At 36.8% G+C, this 17,202-nt stretch overlaps 1 protein-coding gene across 8 annotated transcripts in view; it reads left to right on the top strand.

Annotated features, from left to right (window-relative positions):
- The window catches only part of NPNT (nephronectin), a 77,122-nt gene that overhangs the window by 20,380 nt on the left and 39,540 nt on the right, over positions 1 to 17,202 (top strand). For all 8 annotated transcript variants that reach the window (XM_017862972.1, XM_017862969.1, XM_017862974.1 and 5 more), the window contains one exon: positions 12,852 to 12,944. In XM_017862972.1, the coding sequence (XP_017718461.1) occupies positions 12,852 to 12,944 (93 nt within the window). The remainder of the gene's footprint in view (positions 1 to 12,851; positions 12,945 to 17,202) is intronic.

Raw genomic sequence — 17,202 nt, 5'->3', positions numbered from 1 at the left:
TTGGTTGAAAACTCAGTAGGTCTGCATTGCTGCGAGGCGTCTATCAGCTGTGACCTCTTCAGTAGCTGGCCCATTTGGAAGAAGCATGTGCTTCATTTCCCTGTGGGGCTCACTTCCTTTAGTGCAAATGCCTGGGACCTGTAGGAAGTCAACCTGGTGAGAAATTAGGCTTCATTTTAAGTAGTGGTGGTGGGAACAAAGAGAAGGAGAGGGATTGAAAAATACTTAAAAAAAAAAAAAAAAAAAGGATGGACAGGCACACAGTGTTAGGGCAGCGGTGGGGCACATGGGCTTGGCAGGCAGACTTGCTGCCACCACAAATTGTGTTTTTGAGAAACTTAACAGTCTGAGCTACAGCTTCTTTTTTGATAAAATATAGATAACAGTTCAGGATATTTTATGAGGATCAAATGAGGAAACCCAAAGCATTTGACTCAGCAACTGGCTTATATTCACATTCACATTCACATTCAGTCACATGGTGGCTGCAGTATCTGTAATGCTGGTCGTGAAAGGTGAAGAAGAGGTAATCAAGATGACTCCCAAGTCTCTGGGACATCATTTGGTGAGCTAGAGAACACAGGAGAAGGTGCAGATAATGATTTCAATTTTGGATGTGTTCAGTTTGAAGTGCTTGTGAGACTTTGAAGTAGAGAGATTTGATATGTGCTTGGATTGCAGGGTGAGATCTGAACAGAACACAGGCTATGATTTTATTTCTTTCCACTATTCTCCTACTCAAACCTTCCTTCCTTTTCCTTTGTCAATTTCAGTCAACATTGATTATTGCCACAAGTATCTCCATGGAGGAACAGCTTTAAACCGTAGAAGAAGAATGTGGGATAGGTAAAAATCCACATCTGCTGAAATGTTATCTAATAGTTTTACGTTCTTGAAAAAAAACTTTCCAGTTTACCATTTTGGCCTGCAGTTGTAAGCAACTAATAATTCAACATTTGTTTATATCAAGGGCTGAAAAAAAGTCATCCTCTACAAACATATTTTCTTTTTTTCCCTCTTTTGGTTGCCTTTTTTTGGTTTACCTCACCACAACTCCTAACTATAAGAAAATGTTTGACTAAAAGTGAGTCATTGTTAATAATGAAAGTGTTTTTTTTTTTTTTTTTTGGAGACATAGTCTCACTCTGTCACCGAGGTTGGAGTGCAGTGGTGCGATCTCAGCTCCCTGCAGCCTCTGCCTGCCGGGTTCAGTGGACTCTCCTGCCTCAGCCACCCAAGTGGCTGGGATTATAGGCATGCACCACCATGCCCATATAATTTTGGGGCTTTTTTTTTTTTTCAGTAGAGACAGGGTTTTGCAATATTGCCCAGGCTGGTCTTGAACTCCTGAGCTCAAGCAATCCACCCACCTCGGCCTTCCGAAGTACTGAGATTATAGGCGTGGGCCACTGTACCCAGCCAAGCACATTTATTTTTTAAGTTCGTATTCTGTCCTAATACAATGTATTAAAAATGAGCCCTGCCTCAAGTCCTAGCCTAAATGCCACTTTTCTCCAGTCTGTTTTCCGGATTTTCACAGCAGCAAATCTTCTATACTTCCTCTACATATAACACCTGCATGAAGCATATCTCACATTGCCCTATATTGTGGTTATTTATGGATCTATATTATTTGTCTGCTAGACTATTAGTTTCATGAAGGTGGAGACTCTGTCTTATACATCTTTACACCAGTGTAACAGCTTCTGCAATGTCTCGTCCAGTTCAGTTCAGTACACTTTTGAAGGTGTAAGAGCTAGTCATTTCTATTTATTAATAAAAGGGATTTAAAAAGATGAACAAGGTGTAATCTTAATAAACATATTGTGGTTTTCAGGAAACAGTTTAATGAGAAAATGAATGTATTTGTCTCCCTACCTTATGACCTTATTACATATCATAGATCTCTCTTGCTTAAGGTTCTAAAAAGAAATCAATTGATGTGCTTGAAAACATATAAAGGTAATCTGATTGTGCCATCTACTGCTTACAGACCATCGGCTGTTCACAACTATGGGTAGAATCTTGATTATTTGAGTAGAAGCCTTTTCAGGCTGACATTGCCTTATCTGTGGAGGACTGTTTCTTGTTGTGGGCCCAGTCGCAGTAGACTGCCCTTGCATTTCCAGACTTCTGCTGCTTCATGCCTGTTGGCTTTTCTTATGCTGCTCAGTCTGAGTCAAAGGTCCTTCACCCATTCCCGTGGTGAATTTCTACTTATCCTTTAAAATTCAGCTCACATTTCCTCTTGAAAGTTTTTCCTCGTATCTTTCCTATTCCTGCCTCCCTGCAGAGAAATTCCTTCTTCTTTATTCTTTTAACACCTTGTACACCTGTCATGTCTGTCTTTGTCAGGAGACTGTACACTACTTCAGAGCAGGTGCTGTGCATTTAAAGAGCTCAAAGTCTAGTGAGGGAGCTAGATAAGAAAAACAACTCTGAAAATATGGTGTAAGATATATATATTTAAAAGTAAACCTGTATATACATATAATTTATGATAGAAGTATGCACAAAGGCTTATGAAAGCACTGAAGAGGGTACAAACTCAGCATGAGGGGTGAAAATCTTGGGGGTGATAATGGTCAAACTAACAGGTGAAGCCTCTCTAGATATTAGTGTAGCAGACAAGGGGGAAAATGGCATTCCATGTGAAAGTGTGGAGGTACTCGAGTGTATTTCTTTTTTTTTTTTTCATAGAACGATGTTTTTATTTGGTCACAAAATAAGGCTACCAGTCTTAGTCGTTTTGACCTGATTATTTACATAAGAGCGGAAAGAGTGTAAATTTCTATACAGGCCTTCTTGAGTTGCCTCCCTGGATGTTTTCATAAGGAGTCTCAGATTGGACTTTTTTATTCCTCTGTTGCTGTCCTGAAGCTAGGAAGACAAGCCCAAGAAATTATCTCTACTAGATTTCACCTACAAATAGTATACATTTTGGCAAGTTCTTCTCTTTTCAAGGCCCCCAAATATGCCATTTCCTGGACTCTCGTGTATTTCTAAGAACTGCAATTAGCTGCTATATTTATGAATGTGATTGGAAATGAGGCCAGTGGGATAGGCAAGGGTCACATCATGAAATGTGGTACTGAATGCCATGCTGAGTGTTTGAAATAGTATAATGAGCTAAATGAACATGACGAGGAGCCAGTGAATGAGTATAAGGAGCAGAATGGCATGCCGAAATCATGGGTTAGGGAGGTCCCTCTAGCAACAGTTCAGGCCTGAATTGAAGTCCACAGTGTTTGACACAGAAAGACGGTTGTGCCATCACTTCCATGACCACTCCCTTATTGATGGACATTTAAGTTGTTTTCAAATTTCTGTTTAAGGTTCTGCATCAGATAAATTTGGAATAATTATCATTTTCTTTAGAAAACAAATAAGCAAACTAAAAACACCGAAGGTCAAACTGACAAATCTAACATCATATTAGTCAAGACCCAATAACAAAATTGATTTAATTTTAAAAATAATTAATGTATACTTCAACTCATGTATCAGTGACTCTTTTAAACACAGAGACTTTGGTTGCTTAAAGAGGTGATGATAGTTACATTAAAATTTTCTGGCCCTTTGTGATGATTCCTTAGCAAACCTGCTCAAAATTACAGTATCAGATCTTTAAAATATGATAATTTTCAAATAAAAGAAATACTGTAATGTGTTTCATTATATTCTGTGAATTCTTACACTATGAAAGATACCTTTTATGTATCTTTCAGATATCTATTAAATTTCCTTTTTGAAAGAATTTTTTTAGCACTACGTCTTTTTCAAACCTTTTTGACTTTCCTAAACCTATGTAATTAATCACTGCCTCTTCTGTGTCCTTAACATGCATCTGTTATCAGGACATCTTTGCTTACTTCTGTTTCTCCTTATTGGACTTATGTGCTTGAGAATGAGAACTTGCTCTCCTATTAATTTTTATATCCCCAATTTTTAATATAGTGTCTTAGATACTGGGGCATTTCCTCCTTGTCATACTTATAATCCTTATCATAATTAGCATTTTATTGAGCTCTTAATAATGAGATGGGTACTGTTTTAAGTACTTTATTTGGGTTTTCTCATTTAATACTCCCAATAAACCTGTGAGTAAGCTCTCTATGAATCTTGTGAATTTACTGTTTTTTAAATTAAAAATGACAATGAGAGCAGAGAGAAGCTGGGTAATCTGTATAGGTCGCACATTTCCTGAGTGGTAGAGCTGGGATCCCAGCAGTCTAACTCCAGCATCTATACTTGTAAACCTTTCTCTAAATTACATTGAAAAGTCAACAACTACTCACAAGTTAAATAACGGTTGTCAGTATATTCATGTTATTGTACTCCTTTTTATATATTTCTTCCATGTTTTGTATTAAAATTTTTTTAAATCCACAGAAGAGTTGAAGCAATAGGAACAGTAAATACCCATATATCCTTATTGTTAATGTTTTACACATTTTCTTTCTCTCTCTTCCTTCCCCACCTGACCCTTCTCTCTTTCTCCCTCAGCCATTTTTAAGTAACTTACAGACATAATGACACTTCATGCCTAAACACTTCAATGTTCATCTCCAGAGAGCAAAGACATTTACTTACAAACCACAATATCATTTCACACTTGAAACATTTAGTATTGATAGAATACTATGTAATAAACAATCCATATTTAGATTTCCCTAATTGTCCCAATAATGGTTTTTATGGATTTTTTTCTTTTTGGTCCAGATCGAATTACAAATCCAACACTGCATTTAGTTGACATGCCCCTTTAATTTCTTTAAAACAATTCTACTGCTTTTGTTTGTTTGCTTCTTGATAATGATATTTTTGAAGAGTCCATATCAATTGCTTGGTAGAATCCACCGTCATCTAAATTTGTCTGTTGTTTCTGCATCATTAGATCAGAACTAAATTTATCTGTAAGAATGTTATATAGATGATGGTATGTTATGATATTCCTTTTGCACATGTCAGTTTGTCCTACTATTGGTGATACTAAGTTTGATCACTTGATGAAGTAGTATCCATCAGATTTCTCTACTGAAAGACACCTTTTTTTCTTCATAATTAGTAAGTAACCTTGGGGTAATACATTCACACTGTTTCAATATCCTGTTCCCCAACAAACTTTCACTTGGTGAAAGTTTTAACATCTATGGATAATCTTTCCTCTAATTAATTATTTCAATGGTGATTGTAAAGTTCTGTTTTTCAAGTTTTGCCATTCCTTCTACATGTTTGTAGGTATTCTTCTTTGAAGAGAAGCTCACTTGTCTTCTTTTTTAGAATCACTTCAGAACCATAGATTCTTTTTTTTATTCAATTGTTATCAGTAACTACTATTATTCTTCTTGATGCTCAAACAATCCCAAATCTAGTCAGTGGAACTCCTCCAAGCCAGCTCCTATTCTTTTCACATGTCTCTACCATTCTTTGAGTACTTAATTGCTTTTTGCAACAGAAAACGTATTCTAGCCTCCCTCCCCTAGCCCTCATTCCTCATTATTAGGGAATGCAATATTTAGAAGCAAAGATCCAGGTGCTAGCTGTGGGCATTGCTACTGTTACTCTACTAAAAAAAAAAACAAAAAAAAAAAAACAAAAAAAATTTCCAAATAAATAGTAACACTTTCTTATGTGTTCTTAAAGTCGTATTTGGCATTAATCTAAATTCCACTCTAGCACAATGAAAACAGAAAGAGAAAGTTAAAATTTCTAGTTACCTGAAAACAACAATAGTGCTCAGAGAATTTCTTTAAGTGAAAAGGGAAAGTGCTTAATTATGACAAATAAAACTTAGCTTGAGATGCACATATGCAGATGCTGCCACTTATTTTGGGGGGGACACTTCAGGAATTTAAATAGTGAGAGATCAAATAGATACTTGATAAATGTGTCTGAATTGGATGTTCCCAGACACAAAAATAAAATGAGTTATTGACAGCTCTTGGGAGACAACATTATAAAGACTGGACACTTCATTTAACTTTATGTTCCAAATTATCATTGAGTAATTGACATTGGTATTTGACTATGGTTTGTGGTTAAGTTCTTAATTGCAATGATGTTAAATAAAATGTGAAGCCCAGAGCAAACAGCAACAAAAATAATAGCAATACTTCAACAGAGATAACAATAATATGCTGCCTCAATGGTTCAGAATCCAGCATCTACATAAAACAAGCAACAGGGTAATGAAATTATTTTCTTTTCAAATATTATGGCAGAGTTACTTTAGTTTTCCTAAGTTATAGATTGTGGTCTTAACTGCAACTTTTCCCTCCTTTTAAGAAGTATTTAAGTTATGTAAATGTTACTTACTTTTATGTTTTTAATCATTATTAACATTCTCTACCCCTCTCATCCTTTCTTGCTTAGTATTTTGTTATAATCAAATGCACTCAAAATGCTGGACTTTCTGGTCTTTTTCTGACCACCAGAAGACGTAGTGGATTGAGCATGGAACTGGGATAAGACATTTTTTCCTGAAATTGGTCAAGTCACTTAATCTTTTGCATTTTTACTTGTTTACTTGTAAAATGAAGATAGTGTTCCTCTCTCCTGCCTTATATGGATATCATGAGGATAAATTCAGTCAGTCATATAAAATGGTTTAGAGTTCTGTATTCATGAGGGCATTTAATATGTCTTATAGTGATAACAATCAGAGGCATTGTTATTCAGCTTTTACTGCAGCAGGAATTTAGATTTGACCATCAGATAATTGACACTATAGTACAGGGTATTAGGAAAGCTGGAAAGATGTTTTCCCCTGGGGATCTTGGACAGTAGGATTCTTTCATCTAAGTTTTGTTCTGTACATGTTATGCAATGGCTCAGGGCACTTTTCAGTGGACCACTGTAAAATTTCCCTCCATTCCACCCAGGTCCTATTAATATAGCAGTGAGTTGTTTCATATTGCTTTCAGCAACTTCCCCTCTTCCAAGGCCAATTACCATTTGAAAAAGTCATTCCTTATCATATTTTCTTGTTCTCCTCAAATGAATTTGTCCATATCTGAATTCGATGAAGCTTGTTCGGTATAATAACAGCTTTGTGAAGTCTTCCAGTTTCATATCTATTTATTCTTCTGCCCTGCCCTTGCATGTTTCTCTGCCCCCTTTTGTTCTGTGAACATAACCTGGAGGACAAGGTTTTTCGTTCTGCTTTTAGTGGTGCCATGTCTGCATAATAACATGATGTAGATTGAAAAAATTACAAATGATTCTTGGAATTCTAAAGATAATCTTATTTATATTGAGAAAATCCTTCTCAAGTTACTAACTACCATTGAGTTTGGATTGGCTTTTCCCTTGTTACTTTTCAGAGCCCCCATCTCCTTGGGCATCTCAACATATCCTTAGTTTTCAAATGTTGGCACTTTACTCCCGGCACTATTACCTTACATAAGAAACATTATAGGATTGTTGTGGGAGTTTAATTTTCTCATAACTTATTTTTCTTTTTATTTTTTTTTTTTTATTTTCTTACTGTTTGAGACGGAGGTTCGCTCTGTCCGGCCCAGGCTGGAGTGCACGTGCCGGATCTCAGCTCACTGCAAGCTCCGCCTCCCGTTTTTACGCCATTCTCGGCCCAGCCTCCTGAGTAGCTGGGGACTTCAGGCGCCCGCCACCTCGGCCCGGCTAGTTTTTGTATTTTTTAGTCAGGACAGGGTATTCACCGTGTTAGGCCAGGATGGGTTCTCGAGTCTCCCTGACCCTCGTGAATCCGCCGCGTTCTCGGCCTCACCCAAAGTGCTGGGGGATTACAGGCTTGAGCCACCGCGCCCGGCCTCTCATAACTTATTTGATAATTCACTGCTTATGTTAGAGTTAGAAACTATTGTCCAACTCTCAGAGACCCAGTTACATCAGTTAGGATGGATTTTTTTTATTTTTATTTTTTATTTTTGAGACCAAGTCTCACTCTGTTGCCCAAGCTGGAGTGCAGTGGCACAGTCTCAGCTCACTGCAACCTCCACCTCCCAGGTTCAAATTATTCTCCTGCCTCAGCCTCAAGTAGCTGGGGTTACAGGCACCCACCACCACACCTGGCTAGTTTTTTGGTAGAGATAGGGTTTCACCACGTTGGCCAGGCTGGTCACGAACTCCGAGGATGGATTTTTAAGACTAAAATTTTAGATTGTGATCAAACAGAAGAGGCTTGGACATGTGACATTAAATAGCTATGTTTGTTTTGCCAGTTCTTTTTCTAGTTAAAACAATGACTTAGAGGTTATTTTGAGGGCACTTTGGAGATTATGCTACAGGAATGTTAAGAGAGCAAATTTTGAGTGTGATTGCCCATTTGGACTTAATTCTGGCAACTGATTTTGGGGGGAAATGTCTATCATTTGTTGATTATCTGTGATTTTTACCTGGACTTTATTTAAGCTTTATTAAGTTGCTAAACCCTATTTGGATGCTAGTGATAGTAGACCATCAAATACGGCCCAAACTTCTTGTTCCTGATCCACACGAAGGTCAGAGAAGCAATGCTGCCTTTTCTGATAGCCAGTAGCACCAGCAGGCACGTTGTTTACTCCAAACAAGAATATACTCTATTTTTAATTCTTCTGAAGACCACTAAAAATAGATCATTTATCCTTTTTTATTTTTTTGAGAAGGAAGGGATAACCTGCTATTCACAGAGTAATGCAGTTTGCTGAAAAGGTTGGTTTTTGCTGACTCCTGAGAGCTCACATTACAGTGGAGTGTGTTATTGGAAGGTGGGACAGTTTATACAGAGGTTGGGAATTACTTTTCTCAGTTTTGAAATGGTTATGCACTTTCTAATCTAGATGTAGAAATTTACTTACTATTTACTTAGATGTAGAAATAGTTTCTTTTTTTACATTCCCCTGAGTATATGGTATTGTAGGTATACAATAAATTTGACAAGTTTTATTTCTGTACTAGGATCTACTCATAACACTTCTATCCTAAATTTGTATCAAAAGGAAGCCTTTGCTGGCTTGATAATAAACACAGACGAAGTCCAGATTCCACCGCCTAGTGATCAAGGAAAGTCAGGAATTGTATTTAGCTACAAGTAATGTGACACAAAGAACAGTGCCCTAAATTGCTAGGATGGTGATTTAGGGTTAATATTATGACTTCTTGCTGTACCCTCTTTCCATTCTCAAGATCGTCTCATGGTCATAAAGAGGCCACTGTGGTTCAGTCATGACATGCACATTCTAGGCGAGAGCACAGAACAAGCCATGTTTTTTAGCCCTCTTTTTACACAGCATTCCAAAGCCCCACCCCACTTCTGCTTTCATCCCATTTAGCCAGAATTTAGTCATTCGGCTGTCCATATCTGCCAAGGAGAATAGAGAATATAGTTTTCCATTACTAACTCATCCCCACTCAAAAAAATAAAATGTTAAAAGCCATTCTATATTAAAGCAGAAGGGAAAGAGATATTGGTAAGAATGCAACTGGCCTTTTATGATCTGTCTCGGCCTTTCTTTTGATCTCATCTGCTGTTTTAAGCACTTTACACTGTAGCCCCACGAGAACACTTTGCACTCACTAAGAAGCAGTCCCCTTTACTGCCCCCACCACTTTGCTTATTTTCTGAAAGTCTTTTGTCTCCTATGCCACTGCTCTTACCTCTAACACACTGCCTCTAACACACCGACCTGCCGTTGTAGTTTTTACACACCCTCCTTGGTTCTTTCACCTCTCTATCAAAGCCCTTGTTGTGGTTTAGCTGATATATTTTAGTTCTACAGCTAATTTTTCATACCCTCTGTGACTCTCTAATCCCCCGCCACACTTGCCTACTATAATACATTATATATAAAACAAACCTTTGATACATATTTATTGAATTCCCTTCCAGACCTAATGCCAGCAAGATAACGTTGTGCTATAAAGGAGAAAATCTTTTTGTGCAACAGTTTCCAAAGGGTTTTCTTTTTCTAAGAATAAAGAAATTGACTATATCAACTTTATAAGTATCCTACCGCATTTAATAGCCATTGGCTAATCTAAGGGTTCTTGGTTACTTCACTGAATAGCCTATCAGATGGAACTGCAAACAACAGTTTGTTTTGAAATAGGACTCCCTAAACATGGAAGAAACATTAACAGTCTTGGCCTGTTGGAATGTGTGCATTTGATGTGCCCAAGATTAGGGCACTCTGCTTGAGAACAAATAACAAAAAGGGAAGAGGAAACAATAAAAACGTTGTTCCTATAAAGCACCTGAAAGTACTATAAATTGATGGTTATCAAGATGGTCAAGGGTCCAAAGGCTACAGCCTGGGGGCCTCAAGTTTAATTGTTTTATAAAGTGTACTAAATAAATTTTTTGTATTTTAAGTGGTATTTTAAAACTACTTTTCATGCTTTGAGAGAGTTTTCCGAATTCCAATTATTTTAAGGGGTTATTTCCTGGACTTGCACTTAACGATTTTGAGACATTTACATTTTTTTCAATATGGCATTCTGTGTGCCTCAGTGATACATGGTTATTCAGGTTGCATGAATATACATATATGTGTAGATTTATGGAAGATCATCTTTTAGATTAAAATAATTTTTTAAGTTGATATTTCTTGGTGATAGGGCCTAGAAATTACGTAAAGTGGCTTGCTTCTGGGACTTATTTTAAACTGCACATAAACCATCTGCCGAGTGTACAGTTGGCTAAAGAGTAATATTAGAAAGGCCCTCCTGGACAGTTTATTTCATTTCACAGATGTGAACACAATTGTTTCCCTTTGAATTTAATGCCATGTTTAAATTTAGATTTTAAGAATTTTTCAAGGGCATTTCCCTATCGTTTACACTCTGCTCGTCTTTTCTTTCTGCAGTCTTTTACATTAAATACCTCCTACACAGCACTGTCTAAGGATTTGTGGTGGTATAGGGTCCAGCTGGGATGACAAACAGGCAAGGAAGGCCTGAAACTAAAATTAGCAAAGAAGCCCTATGGAATGGAAGGTGAGGGAAGGGTTAGTGAGAGTTGGGCAAGGAAAGGTAGAAAAAAAAAATAACATGCACGTCAGTTTCGCAGCGGTATAGAGTCTTAAAGGAAACAATGTTTGATAATTATCAGAGAGGAAACTGGGAGCATATCCCAGAATGGAGAACAGCATGGGTTAAAATGGGTAGGAACAGGTGTCAGGGGCTTCAAAATTCGTGGTCATTGTTGAGTCCATTGCCCTTGGTCTTCAAGGACTATCTGCTCTTCACTCAGTGATTATCGAAGCTCATTTCTTCCTGTCACCAACACAAATCATACCTTCTTCATGTCAGACCTAAACTATTTCACTGGCCTTGCAACTGTCCTCTCTGCCTCTAAACTCTCTCCAGTCCATCCTACATATAATCATCAACGCTTTGATAAGATTCCCAGAGCTTTGATTTTTATCAGGCAGTTCTCCTGATGATGATAAATGTATGGAAACTTCCCATTTCCTAGAGATAAAATGCATGTTTCTCATTCTGAAATGTAGGGAACATAATCACCTGATACCACTCACCTGCTTGTTTCTCACTCTTCCTCCACCATTTACCCATGTGTTTAGCTTAATGAGCTCCCTGTGTGTCTCCTAACTAAACAGCAGCTTACACGGCTGTGAAATATTCTTCTCCTTGGGTAGTCTGCTCCCTTCTCTGTCTACTCATGCTTCAAGATTCAACATAAGCCTCCTCTATGAGGCTTTCTGCACGAATGTATATGGATTTGCTTGTGAGATGATTTCTTCACAGATTTCATATTGCTGATGAATAAATACTGTTTTGAATAAGAAACGTGGTTTTGTCTTTTTATCTAGATTGTAGACTCCTTGAGACCAGTGCCGTGCTATACAATTATTTTTCATCTATTATAGTGTCTGACATAGGGACATGCACTTATTTGGTACGGAGCAGGGTGTCCAAGTCTGGCACGATGACATTTTGGGCTGGATAATTTGTTGTTGTGGCGGGTTGTCTGAACATTTTAGGATGTTTAGCAGCATCCTTGGCGCCTATCCACTAGATACCAGTAGTATCCTCTCCCTAGTGTGACAACCAAAAATGTCTCCAGACATTTCCAAATTTCCACAGGGGTAAAAAGTACCCCCCAGCGGAGAATTATTGATAGAGAATAAGCAGAATAAATTCCAATTAAGCAGTGAAAATATTTGAGTGATGGTTTATAGTATTTTGAAGTATTGAGAAAGTGGAACTCAGTTGATGGAAAAGAGTAAATGTCAAACTGAGAACATCCTATTTGCCATGTTAGGGCATAGAAAGGCCATTATAGATTGAAAAGCAGTTGTAATGAATGTTAGGATTAAGAAAGATCAAGATACAGAAATACCCTTGAATTGAAGTTCCAAAACAATGTTGTTTTAGTTTTTGTTTCATTTTGAATCATTTCATACTTAGGAATACTATTTCTAGTAAAATAAATATTTTATGTTTAGTTAGAAATTTATCTGTATTTCATACATACTTAGTACTTGTGGACTAAGAACTGCTCTTTGAAGTATATTTGAGAAATTGAGTTTGAAATTGTGGGTATAGGACATTGTAAAGTTGTAACTATGAACAAATATCAGTTATGCTTATGCATAGTTTTACCTAGTTTTTCTTTTATTTGACTATTTGAGTATTGTCCTTGAATTTAAAATTCAGCCTCAACTGATACACACATACACACATATACACACATAACACGTGTGTGTGTGTAGCTTACAGAATGTTTATAGGAAACTGATTTTGTACATTTTAGCTACTTTGTTGTAAATTCTCCTTTTTTTCTCTTATTATTAAACTAATACACGACATCAGTGCTATATGATTGGTGTTTCGCTGACCTAGAAATAACGCATGCCATCTTCTTTTCACAGCTGTGTGCCAACCACGGTGCAAACATGGTGACTGTATTGGGCCGAACAAGTGCAAGTGTCATCCTGGATATGCTGGAAAAACCTGCAATCAAGGTAGGAAAACAGTCTGACATAAATACACAATCAAGACACCTCTATTACTCCCAAATTAAAAATATTCTTATCTCAAACTACTTTCCGTAGCTATTTTTCCACAAATATGTGAGCTGCCATTTTGCTGATAAATAAAAATGTATTAATGATAAATGTTGTAAAATTTTTTTTATCAAAGGACAATTAAACAAATTGTATCCTCTTATTCTCTGATACTAATTCAAATGTCTTTTGAAGAATCACTGCATCAGTAATTTAGAAGCCTTCTGGTACTCCTTGTTCTTCCACTAACTAGTTGGAAATCCTTGGCCAAATAATTAACCACCTCACACCCCAGGTACTGCTTCCCTTTAATGCTAAAGTCAGGTAAGGGGTTTGATTTGAAATTTGGAGTTTCCTCCTAACTCTGAGCCCTTTGATTCTGTGATTAAATCTCCCTTCAACTACTGACCAGTTTGGAATGTTTCCATGATAAATAAAAATGATTAATTTAGCAAGCACTTTTTTTAAAACTCAGTATCAGTTGTTTATAAAAGCAAATATTTATTCAACACTCATAGTGCCACAGGTACTTTATATATTTTATCCATTTTTATTGTTACAACAACATTAGGAAGTAGAGCATTATTTATTATAATTAAGGTATAATCTATTAATTGTTAATCCATTTTTTATTTGGAGAGACTGAGGGATAGGAATATTAAGTGTCTTGCTCAGGTTCACAGAGTTAGTAAAAGAGCTAGCATGTCAACTTAGAGCTATGGCCTATATAATCCATATTTTTTCTACTATATTAGTTTTGGATGAAAAAATATATTTGGAAATATGATCCTTGAACTCATGCTAACAAGTCAGACAAGGCTTGTCTTGTTAATTAAATTCAGTAAAAAATTTCCATTATTGTCCAGGTGTGGTGGCTCATGCCTGTAATCCTAGAACTTTGGGAGGCCAAGGCAGGCAGATCACCTGAGGTTGTGAGTTCAAGACCAGCCTGACCAACATGGAGAAACCCTGTCTCTACTAAAAATACAAAATTAGCTGTATGTGGTGGCACATGCTTGTAATCTCAGCTGCTCAAGAAGCTGAGGCAGGAGAATCACTTGAACCCAGGGGGCGGTGGTTGCAGTGAACTGAGATTGTGCCATTGCACTCCAGCGTGGCACTCCAGCGTGGCAACAAGAGTGAAACTCTGTCTCAAAAAAAAAAGGAAAGAAAAATTTCATTATTAGGAATTAAACTACAAATAAAGATTAGAGTTAGATTTCACTAAACAGATAAGAGTCAAAAATAAAAAAGATGAGTTAATTTTTACTTATTTCTTAAATTATACTCACTGTCATCTTAAATGTCAGGTGAAATAATGATATGGTGTCTATCCCTTACATACTTACTTGACCTCATCTGATATAGAAATGATATTGCTGAAATACTACTGTTCTTCAGTGTCTGATACTTATTTCAAGATATTCCTTGAGGTATGTCATGTAAACTAGTGATTTATAGACACAGTTTTTTTTCACTATTTTTATTTTTTAAATTTTACTTTAAGTTCTGGGATACATGTGGAGAACATGCAGCTTTGTTACAAAAGAATACATGTGCCATGGTGATTTGCTGCACCTATCAACCTGTCATCTAGGTTTTAAGCCCTACGTGCATTTATTTGTCCTAATGCTCTCCCTCCCTTTGCCCCCTGCCCCTGACAGGCCCCGATGTGTGAAGTTCCCCTCCCTGTGTCCATGTGTTCTCATTGTTCAACTCTCATGAGTGAGAACATGTGGTGTTTGGTTTTCTGTTCCTGTGTTAAGACACAGTTTTTGCAATCATCCAGAATGCTGATTTTTGAAAACATACTCAAAATGGTGGTTCATGAACCATCAGATGGAATTATTCATGAACCATCAGATGAAATCCACACTAGCAGAAATGACATGTCCCAATAGTAGAAGTTGCTATTCTAACGTGTGTTCTTGTATTATCTGCTATTTGATTTAGAACTGATTTTCCCAATGCTTGTTTTCTCTCTTATAATACTCTTTTTAACTTGAAATTTACCAAACACACCTGCATAATCTTTTTAAATAAGTGGTGCTCTTATTATCTCAGTTTGCTCTTTTAAAAAATCCGCTTGATTTTTCTTCCCCAGCGTAAGTTTACAGGTAGCAGTGTGTTAGGTTCTGGTTATTGAATGCCAATGTTCATCTTAGAATCTCAGTATACTTCTTTTTTTTAAAGTGGTGAACATAAGCCCTCAGATGTTTCATTAATGTCAGCACTGTAAAACGCTGTTGTCCAAACGTGAGGATATAAAATATAAAGAAGACGATTAAAATAAGTCACTTTTGAGATTGCAGAGGAATTCATTTAAATTTCTTTGCAGGAGCTGCATCAACTTTAACACGCTTCAAAGACATGCTAAAACTATTATTGAAACAAGGGTTCATCACTGGATAGCTCTTATTTTCAGAAAACCAGTTTAACATGTACTTTTTTTTCTGTAACACATACCTATTTCTCTAAAGAAAAAATCGAATATATCAAGTTAAAATCTTGTTCTCCAAAACCATATTCCTTAAAGAGAAGAGGATTTGATTAGTAGCAAAATGGGATTTTATACCTGCAAAAATAGTGCTGGCACTGAAAATGTAATTTCAAGTCCAGTTTTGAAAATAAAACTACAGCTTAAAATAAACTTAGGTGTTGTAATCATCTCTTGTTTTGCCCTCCTCACAAAAAAAAGCAGTGACAGGTTCCTGATGGCTAGGTTTATGCTCCTTGAGAGTAGAAACCCTTTTTATTGTCTCTCTGATTTCTGAAAATTATTATTAACGTGACTTGCACATGGTAAATGCACACTAAATATGTTAAATGAATGACAGTTTCATCTAATGGTTCTTAGTCCTGAACACCGTGGAAACTTGAAAGAGTTCCACAGGTTCTTGGTACAGCATCTTAGAGAGTCTCTGCATCCATACACTGAGGTCTCTGTCAGGATAAGGGAAGCTGCCATGTGTGGCCTGGTTGAGTGTGAGAGCTGCCTACAGACTCCCATAAAAGTTGTTAGAGAAAATGGTTGATAGTGCCTACATAGCAGATTAACTTAGACTGTTTTCATTCAGGCCCACGCATTTTAATAAAGTAGGAAATATGCTTCACAGATAAGGAAAATCAAAGAGGCTCCTTTTTTCTCGAGGAGAGAAATGTCAAAAGGAAGTAAATTTGAAATAACTTTACAGAACTGAAAATTAGCTTTTGATTAAAAATAGCTTTTGGTATGTGACAAGTTTTCACTGAGAATTTTGTAGCGAGTTATGTGCTTTAAGAAATAACCCCCTGGAAACTTGCATCATGGCATAAACACCTTGAATAAACAAGTGCTTAACCAGTGCCTTTAGAGCTGCCTGGGAAACAGCCAGAATACCAGGGCAAGCTGCACTTTGGAACTGGTTTAATTTAGCAGCCTTGCCACTGGCTTAATGTGATCTGCTTTTGGTGGCTTGCTCTTCCCCACTAAGTCATTTTCTGGATTTGTTACACCTAGAATCGTTATGAAATTATAGGCTTGGACTGATCATTAACATATTCTATAAGGCACATGTTACCTTTCAAAGCAGATGAAGTTCTAACCCGAATTCTGGCAAGATTCTCTTCGATCATTTGCTTCCTTTACTTTTACTTTTATTTATGCATAGTTCCCTCCTCCTTGAGTTTCTGTACCGATACAAACCTCTTTTTCCCCCAGCCAGAAAAAAAAAAATATTATTATAGGAAATAATCTTTGTATAACTTTTCCATTGGGGAGTGATTTTTAGTATGTAAATATATCATTGCATATTTTCAGAAATGAAAGACATTCTTAGGAATTTACAGTGTACTTTGTAATAATTTCAGAAGGAAATATTTACAAATGTCAATTCCTAATGTTTTAGTATGGTTTATGTTTCATATGTTGAATTCTTTATCATAAGGAAAGAATTGGAATCTTGTAGGTCAGAAGCAGATACTTATTTTGTGGACTAGTTACATCTGAAAGTTGATTGCTTTGCTAAGCACAAAAATCTAAGGGCTTTAACCCTAATATTAAGGTGGTTACCTACAGCCTTAATTTTTGAAAGATGTATGGTTCCTGCCAGGCGCAGTGGCTCACACCTGTAATGCCAGCACTTTGGGAGGCCCAGGCGGGCGGATCACGAGGTCAGGACAACGAGACCATCCTGGCTAACACGGTGAAGCCCTGTCTCTACTATAAATACAAAAA

The sequence above is a fragment of the Rhinopithecus bieti genome, unplaced genomic scaffold, assembly GCF_001698545.2.
Source record: "Rhinopithecus bieti isolate Rb0 unplaced genomic scaffold, ASM169854v2 scaffold_64846, whole genome shotgun sequence".
In the NCBI taxonomy this organism is placed as follows: domain Eukaryota; kingdom Metazoa; phylum Chordata; class Mammalia; order Primates; family Cercopithecidae; genus Rhinopithecus; species Rhinopithecus bieti.
This window is presented reverse-complemented; position numbering and strand designations above follow the sequence as displayed.